The sequence below is a fragment of the Lynx canadensis genome, chromosome A1 (genome assembly GCF_007474595.2).
Source record: "Lynx canadensis isolate LIC74 chromosome A1, mLynCan4.pri.v2, whole genome shotgun sequence".
NCBI lineage: Eukaryota > Metazoa > Chordata > Mammalia > Carnivora > Felidae > Lynx > Lynx canadensis.
The window spans coordinates 232872244-232891182 of NC_044303.2; the positions used below are offsets into that span (position 1 = coordinate 232872244).

At 44.5% G+C, this 18939-nt stretch overlaps 1 protein-coding gene across 1 annotated transcript in view; it reads left to right on the plus strand.

Annotated features, from left to right (window-relative positions):
• SEMA5A (semaphorin 5A) overlaps positions 1-18939 on the plus strand; it is a 477201-nt gene that overhangs the window by 199778 nt on the left and 258484 nt on the right. Inside the window, exon 4 of the mRNA XM_030332665.1 lies at positions 15743-15842. Within this exon, the coding sequence (XP_030188525.1) occupies positions 15743-15842 (100 nt within the window). The remainder of the gene's footprint in view (positions 1-15742; positions 15843-18939) is intronic.

Below are 18939 nucleotides of genomic sequence, written 5' to 3' on the forward strand. Positions count from 1 at the left end.
TGGAGGCAGAGGGGCGGGCTGGAATTTATATTTATGGGACTAGAAACAGTATCCAGTTGGGGGACACTTCAAAGCACATACACAGATAAATGGCTCATTGGGCTCAGGGATGGGACTAAATAGGCAAATTCGCTGTCAGACCGGTACCATCATGAGTGTTAGCTCTGAAATTCTGCGGTGAACGGTAGGGGCTGTAGATGATTGGAGAGGGATAGCATGGCCCTCGGGATGAAGAAAATGGAATTTTTCATTGCTTGTTGCGTGCATCTGTTTGTTCCTTTGTGCAACATCCTACAAGTCTTCTTTGCTGATTTTCCTTGTGGGGACCATTCTCTTCTTTTTTTTTTTTTTTTAATTTTTTTTTTCAACGTTTATTTATTTTTGGGACAGAGAGAGACAGAGCATGAACGGGGGAGGGGCAGAGAGAGAGAGGGAGACACAGCATCGGAAACAGGCTCCAGGCTCCGAGCCATCAGCCCAGAGCCCGACGCGGGGCTCGAACTCCCGGACCGCGAGATCGTGACCTGGCTGAAGTCGGACACTCAACCGACTGCGCCACCCGGGCGCCCTGGGACCATTCTCTTCTTGTTCTAACCTGCTTCCTTTAACATCCCAATTAGACATGTAGTAAATGCGATCAGTGTGTTGATGCCTGTCAAATTTGAATCTTGAGCTTGACCTCAGAGCTTCTCTGCCACCACCTACTCCCGTGTCCACTGGGACTTCCGTTGGGGATCTCCACTGAGGCGTTCATCAAAGGACTGTTGGATTGTTCTCCAGACCCCAAGCCTATTCTTCCTCCCGTCTCTCCTATCTCAGAAACGGCCCCATCGATTGAGTGACTCTAGTGGAAAAAATGGGTGTCCTCCTTAACTCCTCACATCTCCATGAGCCCCAATTTGTTGCAGACACTACATTTGCCCCTCAGTGTCTTCAGGCTGCGGAGGCATATTCACTTCCTGCACAGAATAGCCAGAGGAGCTTTTAAACGTGCAAAGTAGCTCACGTCCTCCCCCTTCCCCCCACACACCTTGGCTTCTTAGTGCCACAGGAGAGAGGCTGGTGACAGTGGCAGCCCACCGCCAAATCTGGCCCGTGTCCACGTAATGTGAATATCGTCTTGTTGGAACCAGCCACACCCATGAGTTTATATTTGTCTGGAGCAACAGCACCAGAGTGGAGTAGCTGTGACAGACACCATATGGCCTGCAGAGCCTAAAATACTATGTGGCCCTTTACAGCGAGAGTTTTCCAATTTCTCCCACAGAACAGAATCGAAACTTTTTCACCTTCACCTGCCAGACTCTCTACCTGAACTTTCCCTACCTCCCTCTCAGCTCTCCCCTCACCTTGTCTCTCCCCACACACCTGCCTTGTTTCTGCTGCTCAATGACTCTGGTTCACTCCCCCCCCCCCCCCCCCCCCGCCACCCGCCATCAGGCCTCTTCCAGACAGGGCTCTGTCCTGCAGTGCACTTCTCCCACATGTGTGTGGCTTTGTGCTGTCATTCAAGTCTCAGCTTCAGCGTCACCTCAGCAGAGTGGTCGTCTCTGGAAACGCTGTAATGTCACTCCAAGCGATACTTCAAACATCCACCTGTTTTATTTACCTCACGGCAATAACTTACTACTTTTATTTCTTCTTTATGGATCCCGTCCTCCTCACTAGAATATACATCTAATGAGGGCGAGAAGCTTCTCTGTTTATTTTCCTGCGTGTCTTTAGTTCTGAGAACAGGGCCAGGCACAGAGTCGATAAGCGTCTGCACAAGGAGGGCCATCACGAGCCTGGTGGCAGATGGTCCAGTGAAGAAACATAATGGCGTCAAGCAAGTGATTAGCGTTGGCCGTGGAAACTGGGCTCAGGGCAGGAAGAATCTCTGAAGTTGTGTAGGATACCTCAGGAAGTGAGTGTATAAACTTGTCAAGAAAAATTGAAAACAGGATTAGAAACGGGGCAGTGACGTTGAATTCACTTCAGGGAATTCACAAAGGCCGCTCTCAGCTAGTCCTCATGGCGGCTTTGCTGAAGGCTGAGAAACAGAGCAGCTGTTTGACCACCCGGTCACATCGGGACCAGGTTAGTACCTGGAAATGACAACCACCACAGGTTTTCAAAGTGCACCCCGATGGGTGAAACAAAAGGAAAACCAGCCTTTATTTTCCTGTCTCTCTTGACCGTCTACCCCTGTGAGCCTGTCTCTGTCGAGGTTGCTGTGGAGGGCAGAGGTCTCCTGCAAAGGTTGGGCCAAGGCAGAAGAAATCCATTTCTGCTGGAAACAGAAACTTTAGGCCCTAAATGTCGGTTTCGGTTTCATGTTTATAACCTGCTTTTTTTTTTCCGGTCTATCATCTTGAGTGACTTGGGGCTATTGGTACCTAAAGGAGCCTGCGAGGGAGGGCTGTACATTTTATAGAATCGGAGCTAGCACCAGCTAATAGGTAATAGGTCCTGCTGGATTTCCAGGTTTGCTTTTTCTCTTGGAGGAAATGGATGTATAGTAATTAACTGGGGTTCCAAATGATTCTGTGTGGCTCTACGTGGAACACTCAGCTTTGGCCTACGAGTTGGGTAATGGTTTTCTGTATGCCTTTTTCGTTTCAGTTGAAAGGTATTAAAAGCCATATAACACTAATGGAATAGAACATCCTGGAAATGCTGACGCTTGGTGATGCCATGTGATACAGGGTCAGTCATATAGGGTGAGTGACCAGGGATTCTTTCTAGATTAATTTGCAGTGATGTCTGGCTGAGTGAATTTCAGTAGGTCCCTTTGCTTTCCTGGACTCCGGATTCCACGTTATTGAAATGAGGCATTGGAGTAGGTGTGACCTGAGGTCCTTTCTCACTTTGAGACTGTGTGTTATTATTTTTTTCTACTACTAAAGAATTATGCTTAGTGTGTTTAATTATCTGTAATACATGCTTATTGAGCCCTTACCCTATGCTCTAGAGCAGAGGTCAGGGCAAGATAGTGATATTTTAGACCTTGGGAGTCAGACAATCTGGATTCAACTCTGCCAATGTTGTACAAACACAGCTCTAGAATATAGGTAAACACCCGGGCAATGCCGTGCTCCATAAGAATTTATTTATGGACAAAGGCCATGGGCCTGATTTTGCCCATGGATCATCATTCGTCAATCCCTGCTCTAGAGCCTAGACACTGAAAATTATACTCCATAAATCGGAAAGTTCTCTTTCTTTAATACATTTACAACCCTATTTGGATATAAACTCATTCACATGTAAAACAATTAGAAGAATGGTAGAATACGGTTCATGACTGCTACATGAACACAATCGGCAAGCAGTCGGTATTATCCAGGTAGTATTGGTGGACCAGAGGGATGGAGAGCACTCGGGTAATTAAGGGAGGGTGCAGGTAGATTCTGGGACCGCGTTGTGCCTTGGAACGTTCAACGTTATAACCAGTGCGGATTCATTTGAGGCCTATTGTAACACATAGTAGAGCACAGATACTAACGAACTTGCACCCTTCTCTTTAGTGGCTCCCAGCCTGTTTACAGTTGTTAGAGGGGCAGGATGGGTCATTTTGAAAGGATGGACTCATGTTAGCCAAGTGGGGGTGTGAGGACGAGTTCGGTGAGGAGCTGGTTGAGGAAAAGTTGAGGCGTCCTATGTTGGGGGAAAAGCAGAAGAGAAGTGATGAGCAGGTAAGTTTGAGAGGGGCCGACGGCCAGGTGATGGCAGTTTGCTGTGACCATGGCAACTTGCCGACAGAGAAAATCATTGTGCGGGTGTATCAGACCCAAGAGCACGGTCAAAGGTCCCTGCCATCGAACACATTGCTAGCAGGGACTATCTGGCATGGCCCAAGGCCCCCAGATATACAGAGGCACTCTTATCTTATCAGGCATGGTGTTCCAAGGTCTTCGAGATTATCTCCAGGAGTCAGTCGAGGGTCAGGCTTTTCTTTGGAATAGGCAGGGTTTGAACACTCCAGACCTGCTGAGTCAACTGGTTACTGAATAATCTCTCGCTTGTTACCTGTTCAGTTGGTTTTGAACAGTGATGCCCAGCCTTCCTAAATGTTGCAGGGCCCTTTCACCCTTCACAGGTAGACTGTGATTTACACGAAATTCAGTGTCATTCTAGAGGAAGCTAAAATGAACGACAGATATTCTGCCTCGTAGCAGGATGTTGTCAAAGATGTAGTAGGGCCTTCTTCACGGTGGTCTTGTGAGGCAGGTGTAAACCACCCTATGTTGCCATCGTGGTGAGGGTGGGGACCTAGGGTTCTGGAGACCCTCCCGTGACTTCAGGCTTTGCCAAATGCCTCATGGGAATTGGTTTATGCATTCTTCTCAACACAAACTCTCGTTCTCATGTTCTCCTTCTGTTTCATAGTTTGTTCAGACAGGTGAGGCAGTTGGTAGTAGCCTCACAGCCCCCACCAGTAAAAGCTTTGCATCTGGGGTTCAAATCCAAATCAGCTTAATTCCAAGGACTGTGTCACTTTCATTAGCGATTAGGCTCAGTCCTGATTCAGTTACAGTGTTAATGGCAGTAGGTTCTGAGGAAACCCAGGATCAATTCGTCTTTCAATAGTAATAGAACAACGCCTCTGTATGACCAAGGAAGCCCCGTTCTTGATAAATTAGATACACACTGTCCAGCAGCGAAGCCACGGGCCATGTCCGGCTGTTGAGTGCTTGAATTGTGGCCAGTCCAAGCGGAAAAGGGCATCAGTTATAATTCGCACTGGTTTTCAAAGTTTGAGAATGCACACGTGAAATCAAAATACTTCAATAAATTTTATTTTGATAACATTGGGATGATATCCTGGGTTAAATAAGCTATATTGTCAAAAATTAATTTTACCCTCTTCTTAGCATTTTTATTTTATTTATTTAAAAAAAAATTTTTTTTCAACGTTTATTTATTTTTGGGACAGAGAGAGACAGAGCATGAACGGGGGAGGGGCAGAGAGAGAGGGAGACACAGAATCGGAAACAGGCTCCAGGCTCTGAGCCATCAGCCCAGAGCCTGACGCGGGGCTCGAACTCCCGGACCGCGAGATCGTGACCTGGCTGAAGTCGGATGCCCAACCGACTGCGCCACCCAGGCGCCCCGATTCTTAGCATTTTTAAATGTAGCGACTGGAAAATTCAACATCGTATGTGTAGGTCACATTCTTATTTTCATTGGATAGCACTGCCTTAGAACACTCATCGCACTTTATTTGGGACCAGCTAGTGTTTCTTTTCTTCAGTTTAGCTCTCTTGTGCGTATATCTCCCCTTTTTAGCAAAATTATCAGTGTCTTGAAGGCAGAGGTCTGTCTTACATAACTTTGTATCTGAGCCAGTACTAAGTGGGTTCTTTCATGTAGTAGGCACTCAAGAAATATTCGTTGACTACGTAAATCAGTAGTTGTGTTGCCCCAATAGTCTAGATGCATATGTCCTTAATGCTTCACCCTAAAGTTTCTGGTAAAATCTGGGTCAGTCTTGGAACGCGTTCTACCTGTACTACCTGTAGGTAGAATCAGTACTTTGGCAAAGAGACCCCCTGGGGACTTATTAGAATGTCTTCAAGCAAGGAAACTTGCTTGCACAAATGGCTTTTTTTGTACCCTTCAGACTTCTGGTCATCACTACTTACACAGCAAGCATGTGGCCACTTGTGGAGTCATCTAAGTGCTTGTTGAATAGAAACAGTTCATTTTTTATGTTTTTAGTCACATTACCATCATTTGTAATTCTCAAGTTATAAATCTGAAGGAAATTACTTTTTAATGTCCTCTGGCACAACATTAAGATTTTGCAATTAGATTTTATAGCCCGTAGTCATATGCTGCAGGTCACAAAGCAAAATTAAGACCCTTCTGCACCAGGAAAGTTTCCTGTAGGAAAGCCACACCGAGTTTAGGGGCAGGGCAGCCCCAAAACACACTTCACAGCCTGGAGGACAAAGCTGGTCACAGTCTGGGGGTTTGAAGGTCTTGCCTGGTTTACGTACGCATTTGCATAAACTTTTAATTTTTTTTTTTTTTTCCTTTCAACGTTTATTTATTTTTGGGACAGAGAGAGACAGAGCATGAACGGGGGAGGGGCAGAGAGAGAGGGAGACACAGAATCGGAAACAGGCTCCAGGCTCTGAGCCATCAGCCCAGAGCCTGACGCGGGACTCGAACTCACGGACCGCGAGATCGTGACCTGGCTGAAGTCGGACGCTCAACCGACTGCGCCAACCAGGCGCCCCTATAAACTTTTAAATTAGAAAAAAAAATCTGTCTTGATGGATGGATGAATAGAAATTGCTTCTTGTGTGAGTTATCCAGCAATAAAAACCTGTCTCTTATTGGTTTGGTTCTTACCCGCAGCCCCCAGGAATAATTAGGTTTCCACGATCTTAAAAGTTATAAACAAAAGGGAAGGCAATGCCAGCCTGCCAGGCGGATTTGGAAACCAGTTTGCTGACAACATCCCAGAACCTTCTCTTTACACCTTGCTAGGTGTGTCTCAGGTAACCCTCGGATGGGCCCCACGTATTCATGGGCCCCACGTAACCCTGGCATTTAGATCCTGAGATTGAATAAGATCCTGAGGTAGCCAGGCAACCACACAAACAAATGAAAACCTGGGGAAACAGTGGAAATCACAAATCCCACCCTTGATTCCGAAAGGGAGTACATTTCAATTGGTTATGAGATGGTAGTTGATTCTACTGAAATTGTGTCTCGGAAGATTTCTCTTAAGATACCTATCCAGGAAAAACATAAAAAAAAAAACTTTGTTAGGGGCACCTGCATGGCTCAGCTGGTTAATAAGCAAGTGACTTCGGCTCAGGTCATGATCTCACAGTTCATGAGTTCGAGCCCCACGTCGAGCTCTGTGCTGACAGCTCAGAGCCTGGAGCCTGCTTTGGATTCTGTGTCTCCATCTCTCTCTGTCTCTCCCCTGCTTGCGCTCTGTCTCAAAAATAAATAAACATTTAAAGAAACTGTCAAAAACTTTGTTAGTTGTATATTACCCTGCAGTAATCTAACTTTGAGAAACAATATGTCCAAAAGTCCCACAGGAATCTCTTTGAGGTGCTGAGCATGCTCTCAGCCTGCCAGCTGCCAGTCTTTATCTAAAAGCCACCTTCCCGAGGCAGGCTGTTTGCTCTTGCCTTTTCTGGAATAGTATGTGTGTTCCTTCCTGTAATTTAACAGATTTGTGACTATTATTTAATGCTTGTTCAAATCGTGCATATATATTATGCAGTGGATTCCAGGCTGTAAAACATAGCTTAAATGCCACTTGTGGCTTCAAATTATGTTTGAGTTAAGAAGACCCACATCAGCGAATGCTTCAAGTAAAAAGTGCACTGTCACAGCTTTTTGGATTCTTAAGACATCTACCAGGCAGGCTGTCCAAGATGAAGTGCTGAACTTCAGAAGAACCCAATTCTAGAGCACAGACATTTTGCAAAACTTGCAGTTAGTGGATTTTTCCAACGGTGAACGTGTGGGGAAAAAAAAGATTAGGTGTTTAAAATGTCATTGGGAAGGAAACATATGAAGAGACTTGATGTAGCACCTGACCTCTGTTGAGCAGATACACAACTAAACACAGAAATGATGGGAAAAACCCCTCTTTGTATTTAAAAGACTGTGTTTTATGTATCACGTTTATCAGTAAAAATGTAAATGATAGAAGCCTTATGTCTTCTTGGTGTATTGGATACTTTCTGCTGGTCTAAACACTGGTCTAAAAGCATTTTACTTTTCCTAATTGGTTATTATTGAATAGTTTTGTTTTATTTTTAAAAAGTCACATCAGTTGAACCTTTTGATAATTTCCTATAGCAAGCTTTTGAGATATTTTTCCCTCTAGGATAATCTTTAAGTGTATATGTTATATACATTATATATATCTATATCTATATATATATCTATATCTATATATATATATTTTTTATATCTCTTACATACTTTCATGCAAATATGTATGTATACATATATGTATATATATGAATGAACATATTGATGGCTATATCTGGATATAAATATGTGGAACTGTGTATGTCTGTATCTAGGTATAAATATACATGTAAATATATACTTAATATACATATTTATGTATCTATCTATATATGTGTGTGTGTGTGTGTATGAATAAACACATGTATTTATATATACACATCCTAATATATGGGTGAATATATTGAGATCTAAATCTAGATATAGATATTTTAGTCCCTTAAAATGTTACCATTATTCCCACTTGGATGGATATTCTGGTGCTGTGATGGAGAAGAAAATAGATGGGCAAAGAAATCACAGGGCTTCAGATTTTCACTTTGCCTTCATTGGTGTATAACTTTGTGCAGTCATACAACCTCTTTGCCCTTAGTTTTATCCACTGTAAAGGAAGGGGAGAGGGGTAGACTTCAGGATAGCCAACACCATGTTGATTCTACAGAGTCCTAGATAGAAGTTCTAGTGAGAATAATTGAGGTCTATACATTTGGAGAAACAAAATTGGCCTGATATTTTTCAATTTTTCTAGAAAGCCAAAGTAAGGCAGAGAGTATTGGCCTATTTCCACATTAGCTGATGTAACCAGGACCTGTCTTGGAAAGAAATGATGGAGATAAATGTCTACTGTTGGGATCTTCTTCCTTCGGTAGCCTTATTGTCTGCGGTGGACCCTGGTTTCTTTCTGCTTTTCTCTGGGACCTTCCTTCTTCCAGCTGTGCCCTGCCCAATGGGCAGCTTGGGTTGGAACATTCCTGTCCTCACATGAAAATTACCATCTCTTCCTTTCTGTCGAATTTTGCTCTCTTTTGGTGGGTGTCAGCTACTGTTTCTGATAATTTAATCCATGCTGATATATTACTAGGTGCTAAGGATTAATGCACTTTAGACATTCCTGGGAAAATTGATTTTTAATTCAGACCTTATGGAAATACGGCCTTAGTCCCATCCTGAGTTTAGCTTAGCTGCTTACCACTTATGTTACATTTGGCAAGTTGTTTGACTTTTCGAACACTCAGAGTTTTTAATTTTTACATGTTTTATTTCTGTAAGAAAGAGTATAGCTCTGGCTTCACAGGATTGTAAACATTAAATATAATAAGACATTGTTAACATGTAAAAAAGTATCTAATATAATTCCAGAAATTAAGTAAATACTGATAATATAGTAACAACAAAAAAAAGCATTACTAAGAGACATTGGTTGTTCTGAGATATATATAGATGTGTGTGTGTGTGTGTGTGTGTGTATATACATATATATACACATGTATATAGCACCTGACCTCACGTGTATATATATATATACACGTGTATATATATGTGTGTGTATATATGTGTGTGTGTATATATAATATAATATAATAATTTTTTCCCCACAAGCATAAATGTTTGTGAATTTATGAATTTGGGTCTTTTCTTCCTGGTGAAGTGTTTTGCCTTAGCCTGCCATTCGACAAACACATGAGGCTTTGGAACTGAAATCTGTTGTGATCCCTTAAAGAATTTCAGGCAGGACTCATGTAGCTGAAAACCAGCACCAGGTGCTGAGAGCTGCTGAGTCAAGCAGGCTCACCTTGCTCTGACAGGCTGTTGTTGGAAGCACATGCCTGGGGAAAGCAGGAAAAGGAAAAAGAAGAACAGTGGTAGCGGTCCAGAGCACTGACCTGCCTTGCCGTTCTCAGGGCTTCTTAAAAATTCTGCTCCTTTGTTTTCCAATCATATTTCAGCTCAGACTGCATTGCTGAGAATGGTGCGTGTAATGGCAGAAGCTGAAAACGACGTCCCTGGAAGGGGGATGCATGCCACCTTTAAAGAGTAATAGGCATCTCTGATGCAGGATGGTTTCTTTCACAACATGGGGAAGGACAACTTCCGGAATGCTCAGCCAATAGGACCGTCTGCCCTTCTTTTCCTGGTGCCCAGCTGGCAGGAGTGCCCTTCCGGGGGAGGGGAGGACCCAGGCCTTGGGATTTCAGGACAGTGTCCTGTCCCCCCACACCAGAGCTGAGTGGCTTACACTGCTGAGAAATCCTGCCATTCTACTCTGTTCGCATCATCCCTACCTTGTCATTCCAGAATGTTCTTTGCTCTGATAAAGTAATTCTTTTTTTCTTAATGTTAATTTATTTATTTTTGAGAGAGAGAGAGCATGTGCACATGTGAGCAAGTGGAGGAGGGACAGAGAGGGAGTGAGAGACAGAGAATACCAAGCAGGCTCTGTGCTGGCAGTGCACGAACTCTGGGATCATGGCCTGAGGTGAAGTCGAGTCAGACACTTAATAACCGACTGAGCCGCCCATGCACCCCTGTTCTTTGCACCAGTAAAGCAGATCAGTGCATGGTTACTGACATTTTCTCCTCCCTTCGTTACACCAAGACCCTTGGATCATAAAACCTAACTGGTGACCATGGGAATGGTTTTTTCTGTAGATCTTAACTGACATGTGGATCATGGTTATTCATAACAACAATAGCAGAAACAATAAATGTATTATTTATTAAACTGAGTGGGTGGCAGTTTTTAACAGTATATAATAGTGGGAATCAATTCATTTTCAAAGTGAAGAGGATGTTGATTTTTCCTTCTTGTTACTTTCCAAAAATGTTGCATAGGAAGCTACATGTTAGGGTTTTTCCAATGTGGGTTTCATGTTCCCCCCAAAAGATTCTCAATCCTGCTTACTGGGCTTCTTAATCGACTGAAGTTTAGAGTGATGAATGGAACAGGCCACCCAGAGCCACTTTTATTTGACCTGGGAGGTTTCACTGCTCAGTGTTTGCCTGCTAGTCAGCATGGTCCCTGGGAAGTGAGTCAGGCTTTAGCCCCTGGAGGAGACATCAGTTTGGTTTTCAGATTTCAGAACAGGGCTAGTCTTGAACACCAAAATCTCCTGTGATTCTTACTTATCAGGCTCTAAAAGGTTTTCTTGGCTTATGACCATGACTTCCTTCAATATCTTCTACAGTGTTAATAGTAACTTTTGTTTTGTTTCCAAAGTTTTCTATTTTCTAGGGTTGGTTGTGGGGGGGGGGTTGGTGACTAGCTTGAATTTGTAAGCTAGTCTCTAGTTTATACATGTCATCATTTGGATCAAATTGATTAATGCTGACATATGTTCATGAAAGTTAGTTCTTGAGACTGTAATATTGGGTTCTTTTTAAAATCAAATCAGCATATGTTTTATTAGAATATTTATAAAACAATCATATGGGTGCTTATGCAATGGTAAGAGAAGGCAAATATGTGTCACTGCAGCTAATTTTGCAGTAGACGGTCATTGATGGGCCATTTTTTAATCGCCACATTTGTGTAATCAAAGGATTAGCTTGAATGATTACCATCAAATATTAAAAATTATCTACAAAGTATTAAATTTGAAGTTACAGGTTTTGTGTTTTTAACTTCCAAACAGTGGTCCTGTTGGCTGCTATATTTAAGTTCCCTTTCATCCTGATGTTCCTATGTGTTCTTTTCAGCAAAATCAGGAGAGAGAAATAGGAGGGAAAAGGTGAACCCATTATTTGGGAGAAGTGAGCGTATATTAAAGTTGATGTTGTTAACAACTGTATCTCTCAACCTAGCACGTGCTGTGTGCTGTTCGCTGCTCGCTTCCCTTGCCCTCATCTTTCTTTGGCATCTGCTGAGCTCGTTGGCCTCCACTTGCCCCGTGTTCAGGCTCTGTCCTCACCTGCCTTACTTGACATTGTGCTCTTTTAGACTTTTGTGTCTGTAACTGTTCCTTTTCGGATTCTTTAGAAAGTAGCACTGATCATTTCTTGATGCTGGTATTGAACTCTGTTACTGTGGTGGCAAATTCTACTGATAGAACTTCTGACATTAAACTTGTCGATCCATCCTTGGGTTTCTGGAGTAGACCCCGTCCCATGTGAAGCAGTGTGTGTGTGTGTGTGTGTGCGCGCGCGCGCACGCACGCACACACACATGTGCATACACGTGTGTGTGATTTGCTAATACATGTCTTTCCTTAGCAGTGTTTTCAGCCATACTTTTAAATGAGGGTGGCCCATGATTTTCCTTTCTCATCATGTCTTTGTGAAGCCTTACTAGCAAGATTATCAGGATCCTAATCACCTCGGAACTATGTTAGGAAGCTTTACTTCTTTGTCTAATCTCTGAAGTAAGTTCAATAAAGTTGAGATTCCATATTCCTTAAGGGGTTGTTGAAACTTACATGTGAAACTAAGCCTACTGCCTTTTCTGACAAATTGTATGTGGGAGTTTACTATGCGTTTTGTCAGAGTGTTTGACACTGTCGTAATAAAAGAATATAATAACAATTTTTAAAAATATTTTTGTAAATGTTATTGTTATTTTTAATTTAAGAGAGAGAGAGAGCAAGCAGGGGAGAGCGGCAGAGGGAGAGAGACGGAAAAACCCAAGTAGGCTCTACACTCAGTGTGGATCCCAGTGTGGGGCTCGATCCCACCATGACCTGAGCCAAAATTAAGACTCAGATGCTCAACCTGTTGAACCACCCAGGTGCCCCTTAAAAGATTTTTCAAAATGAGGGACTATGCATGTACTTGCAGACAAAGGGAAGGGGCCTGATAACACGGGAGATATTAGAGGAGAAAAGAGGTGATTTAGAGAAGGGACCAAAGAGGAGGGAAGAGTTGGCATGAGCAGAGGAAGGGGTACTGATCTTGGCACAGAGGAGAGGGCACCAGCCTCTGATCTTACGGCGAAGCGGGGAGGAGAGGTGTCTGAGACAGGCGCATTCTCAGTTAGAGACAGGTTGATGCATTAGCTTTCTCCCCAGGAGTTCATGGTGTTGTGTCAGATAGAAGTCAGGTGACATGCAAAGTTGAGAGAGCCAGACCTGGAGGGATGCCCAGGAAAATCAAAAAAGAAGAGAATGTGCAGATTATCCAACTTTTATCTAATGTTAACCATAAAAATGTACTGTTTCAAGGGGGCAGCTCTTTGGAAATTGAAATAAAGGAAAGGGAACAATTTTGATGGAACTATATGTTGTTAGCTTGCTTTTCCATATCTGCATCCCTCCTTCTATTATTGGAGGACATTTCAGGAAGTAGTGTAGCCCTTCCTGTTGCCCAGCATAGGAGCCAAAACCTGAAGTATGTCTCTTCACCCTGGTCCCTGTTGGCCACACCCTTCCTGTTTGTCTAACTGAAAAGAGAGATTAATGCATGGGAGGTGATTTTCTTCTGATGTCTTTTCATGTCCTCTCTCCCCACATGTGGCTCACATTTCCACTCCTCTAACAGAAAGGTCAGCCCGTGGCCCTCTCTTCTTGACTCATGCGACCTACTCGTTGTCACCACCTTGAGTACAACATGTGTGCTCAGCTCTGGCAGCTGTGAGCTTTGGTCCGTAGAGCCTGGGAGGGGCACTCAAGAGCCTGGAACTCCAGTCCTGGCAGGTCTCCTCATCAGGTTCCTCTCTGTGTGATGAAGCTGTTGTATTAAAACAGCTCTACGTGCACTTCCGGGTCGTAGCCATGCTCCGCCATGTCTCTGGGGTCATTCTTCATAGAGGACGTTCTCCGTAGTTCACCTGAACCTATCATCTTTCTCCAAGACCTGGCCTTATCCCTTGAGGCCTGTGTGCCACTCTACAATGTTTTCTGCTTAATTCTGTGTCGGAACGATTTTGTTATCTTCAGCTGGTTGCCTTCCAGTTAGGTATCAGGCCCCTAGGACACCCCCACCATTGTTCCTCCTGCATTTTGATAACCAGCATTCATACAACCACTACCTAAAGTGCCTGGTGGTACTTTTAAAAAGCTAACATTCCTGCCCCCATTCTCTACTCTTTCCTGCCCACCAGTGGCCCATTCACATTCCTAAGATGCCTGCTTTGATGTGTCAAGTACTTGCCTGAGGACTTTTCAAAGCCTCTCTATCACAGATGAAGCCATGTCCGAACTTGTTGACCTGTGAGCTATATTTAAATATGCCTCTCAGTTAACCATCCCAGTGGTTTCTTGAATTACCATTGCTTTTTCCTTTCCCTCTTCTCTTTTTTCCCCTTTCCTTTCATTTTTGATTCTTTTCCTCTTGAAATCACTTGCTGATTCTTGCTCGTCCATTCCACACAGTGATCATTGCCTCCCGCATTCAGAGTCCTGCGCCTTGTGCCGCAGGCACCCAAGTGAGCTTTGCAGACATAAGAGCCTTTGGCTCTGTCTCCCAGGAACGGAGAACTGATGGGCAAGCAGGTGGGCAGCACCGATTCTGGCCCTGGGGGCACCGTGGCATCCCACGTAGCTCTGCTCCTCTAGAACGCGTCTGCACTGTCAATATGTGGTCAGATCTCTCCTTTCTTTTACCGAGAATCCCAGTCTCCACTCCTTTCTATGTGTGAGTACTTCTTGTAACATTACAAATGCCTGTAAAGTCCTCGCATTCATAGATACTTTGCTTAAAGAAGATACTAGTGCTTGCCCCCTAACTGGATTGTGAGCTTCTGGAACAGACCGTTCATTAACAAGTTTTTATAGCTCCAGGGCCTTGTACATACTTTGCTGTAATTTTTTTTTTAATGATTTGGCTGTAAAGTGAATACATTGAAATAAACTTCTTAAAAGGATCAAGATGCACAGTACAATTTCAAAACCCAAAGACAGGTCTCTCTAGAACTCAACCCTGGTTTCCTTTATGCAGTGGAGAACTTCTGGTGTATGGCCTTTTCCCCAGTAACTGATAGTAGAAAATTGCTGTATTTATCAGGCGGAGCCATTTCTTGAAAATAATCCGTCCCAATCACATCAACAAAGACCTGTGTATGGGACATATTATGGGTTGTGGGCATATTTCCATATTATATCTGTTTTGTAACTTTGTTGATGTGGCATCTGTCATGTGCCTGTTTAGTCAGTGTGATATCACTCAGAATAGTAAATCCAAGAAAAAATGACAGATAACGTGGCTAAGTGTCAGGAATAATGATAAGGTGAGGCACAACTAGAGGGCAACTCACTGAGCATTTTTTTTTTTTTTTTTGGTGTCAGAAATGTGCCCATAAAAGTTGCAAAAATGGCTCGTGAAGCAGCATTCTGTCCCTCTTCCGAGCTGTTGAGCTGTCGTGTTACAATAATCAGACTCTAGGCTGGAGGCCATGTCATAGGACTTAACAGTCTTGTGAAAAACCCGTCTCTAAAGAGTGGCTATTTCCTGATTTCCCTTAGGGGAAAAAAAAATGCCAGTGAGAACTAGAAGTAACTAGATTTCACATCTAGAAAGTGCTGAATGTATTTAACATGCCTGGTTGTGGGGCCAGGATGGAAACCCAAAGCGCAGGGACACGAAGCGTCCACTTTGAAGGAAGGCAGATGGTGCGCCTGGGTTTGTCCTGGGTCCGAAGGAGGGCTTTGCGATTTCCTCAAGTCTTCAGTTCTTGCCAGGGAGGACACCCAGGAAGTGCTTCTGTTTGCGTTCAGTTTTTCCTGGGTGAAGCGCGTGAATGCTGTGTGGTTTTCCGCCCAGCCCAGCGCCCAAAGGGAAATGCACATCTGGCTTATAAATCACACCCAAGCGCTGATGCTCGCTCTTTATTGGGTGGCTGCCGTCTCTGTTTTACACAAGCTCGGTGTGGACTGTGTCACATTCTGATGGGAACCGCCAGTGGCCCCTGAACGATCGCGTCAGGGGGCCCTCCAAGCTTCTCTGCAATGTCATGTTTGCTACCTGATGTGCACCTTTTGTGGTCCCCGGAGGAAACATCATTCATTTTTATCTTTTTATTTATTTATTTTTTCCTGTTTAGAAATTGGCCCCTGGTTACGGGAGTTCAGAGCGAAGAATGCTGTGGATTTCTCGCAGTTAACATTTGACCCAGGACAGAAAGAACTTGTTGTAGGAGCAAGGTGAGAGATCTTACGTTTTGCCACCGCAGATAATTTTGGATTTCGTTTTCCATCTGTGCAGTTACACGTGAGCTTCTCTGCCGTAGCTCACGAGTGCTAAGTAACGCTTCTTCTAAGAAGGAAATACGGCATAAGGGGCTGTTGACTATGCTACTAATAATAAGATGATGACTGCTTTGCATGGCAGCATTTATTGGGTGCTCCCCGTGTGCCAGGAACTGTTCTCACGTGAATTCATCTACTTTATTTCCTGTGAAAGCTGAGAGGTAGGTATTGTCAACGTCCCTGTGTTAGAGATGAGGGGATTGAGTCTGGTCCTATTTATGATGTCTAATAAAAGCTGGACCCAGATGTCAGACCCAGGCATTTTGACTCCAGAAACCATGTTCGTAACTTGTCGGCACATTCTTCAGTAAAATTCTGGAGTCGAGATTTGGATGTCCATTCCAATGTGACCTTGACTAGACCATTTTCTCGTCAATTGAGAATTCAAGGAAACCGTTACATTTCCCCTCTTCAAGTGCACAAACTCCTGGATCCAGGTCAATATCCGACGTTGCAGTCTGATGACGAGGCTACCAGAACACAATCAGAACAGATCTTTGAGTTGTTTCCCTCAAATTTACCAGTGCTTCTTTAGAGAACAGACGGAATCCTTCCGTTCAAATAATTTATCCTGCCAACGTATTTTGAGGGTAATTTCTAAAACATACCTATACATACCTATCTCTTAGGAAAAATATTAACTTTGAAGAAAGAAGCCATTGGTAGATTTGGACTCTCTCTGGAACTCAAGGAAACCACTTTGGGCACTGGAGTGATGTATCAGATTTACTAGATTATAAAACATACCTTTCATAGCAAGAGAGAGGATGTGCAGTTTCCATGTATACCTGAGCGAAGCTAAATCTGGTTTATATTCTAGATAAACACTGAACCGTTTCTAGAACCGTTCCTTTTGCTCTCAGATCTCAAGGCAACCTTGTGCACCACCCAGCCCTTGAAGACATTGAGATGTGCGGGCATAAGTTTACATGGGGACACGGAGATTGGCTTAGCTCCTAGCACTGAACATGTCACCGGCATGCCTTTTGATATTTTTGAGCGGACAGTGAGTACGGATTGGTTGGGCTTATTTGGTCGACTTTTAGTTCCTTCAGCACATTGGGAATCCATGGGGGACTTCAGATGCCGACTTCCATCAAGCGTATTCACTGGGAACCTGGATCGTATGTCGCAAGGGTTTTTAATTGGTCCTCTGGCCTCCAGGTTTTGTCCTCTTTCTTCATACCCTGGCCAACATCATCTTCTTAAAAGGCCCCCCCTTCGGTAGTCCCCATTGGGTAAATGCTGGCACCTTGGGTGTTGCCCAACACACCCTCTGCCTTGTGGTCCCACATCCCTCATGGACTCCGCTCTTTTTCATTCTCTCGTGGTCCAGGCATGTGGAGTTATTTAAATTGTCCAAAACTGTAAAATGTTCTCTTTCCTGCCCTGGGGAGTTGGTGACAGACTCCTTTGCTTTTCTGGAACATCAGGTACCCACCCACCCCAACTTTACTTGGTGAACTCAGACGCGTTGTGAGGAGATCTGGCTCCAAGGTCCTCCCCTGGGCCCGAGCGCCTCCAGCCCCTGCGCTGTGTGGTCCTGTTAGCACACCTGTCATCTGCCTTCATTTCTTCCCTTACCGCGTGACTTTTTGTCAGGTGTCCCCCCCCCCCCCCCCGCCCCGCACACGACCAAATACTGACTTACCGGATGGTGGAGGATGTGCCTGTCTTCTCTTTCCTTCCCTAGAATGTGGCACAGTTTCTCCTTTGGCAGAAGCTCAAACACATGTGTGGATGGAACATATCTGCTCCGAGGATTTGGTTCATAAATGTCCTCCTCTGCATCCGGGAGGACCCTCCGGGGAAGATGGGTTGGGTTCAAAGCAGATTTATTGCAAGGACACAAGAGAGTGGCACAGCTAACCCTTAGGGGAAGTGAGCTCTCGCCCTTAGCCAGAGGGGAAGGCGATGCCTGCCAGGCGGCACCAGGTACAAATACCTCCGTTGGTACCGCTGGGTCTCGGATGCTCCATTCGACCCTGAAGAACTTTGGCAAAGGAGACGGGGAAGAGTCTCCGCTGTTTCTGGTGCCGCATGAGTGGGACGGCACGGCACACGGGCACACGCATCGCAGGCGTTTGGCTTTTGGCCAATGACACGGGTTCTCCTCCTGGATGTGAGGAGCCACCGAGCAAATTGGCATTGGGAAGAGCTAGCTTGTGGTCCTGCCCTGGTGGGAGACAGCGCCTGGGAATCGTCCCCAGGGATGCCTGTCCCTAGAGGTAGCCTTCCCAGGGTCCCTCAAAGTCTGCGGCCATCTCCTGTCACCACATCCCGGCCCAGCCACGCTGGGATCAGACTAGCCACCGAGTCAACCTGGCTCATGGTACGGCGTGGTCACCAGGAGCAAAAGGACCAGTAGACTTCAGCACGTCCAAGTCCAGGAGGCACAGTTGAATTTGAATTTCAGATAAGCGACCCCAGGAACACGGGCTGTATTTTCCGTTCTAGAGCAGCACCCTGGGTGCCAGAGACATTCGATAAACAAGTCAAGAAAGAAAGAAAGACATAGAATGGACTTGCTCAGCTGCGTGATCTTGGAGCCAGCGTTAGAAATCTAATTTTCTCATGTTTAGAATCGATATAATTATTCCTACCCCTGTCAGCTGTTGCCAGGATTAAATAAAATAATCCATGAAAAGCGATTGTCACAGCACCAGGCACGCAGTAAGCATGCAGCGGGACGGTGACTGCGGAAGTCTCCGGGTTTCGGCATATGTGCGCGTGTGCGCTTCAGGCAGACATCGCTGAGCGAGGAGAATAGGAATTTTACTAGGAAACTTGGGTGGTGGGATTAGGCTCCGAAAGCTTGAGAGGGAGTGTGAGCCAGCTATAACATTTTAAAAATAACCCAGCCCTCAGCTTCCTGCTTGGGAGGGCTTGACAGAGCAAAAGAAGTTTAGAGAGCAGGTGCATATTTAGGACATTTGTAATGGTTTAAATATGAGTGGTGGAAAAAAAAATACAGTGATAGGCTTTCTGTTTT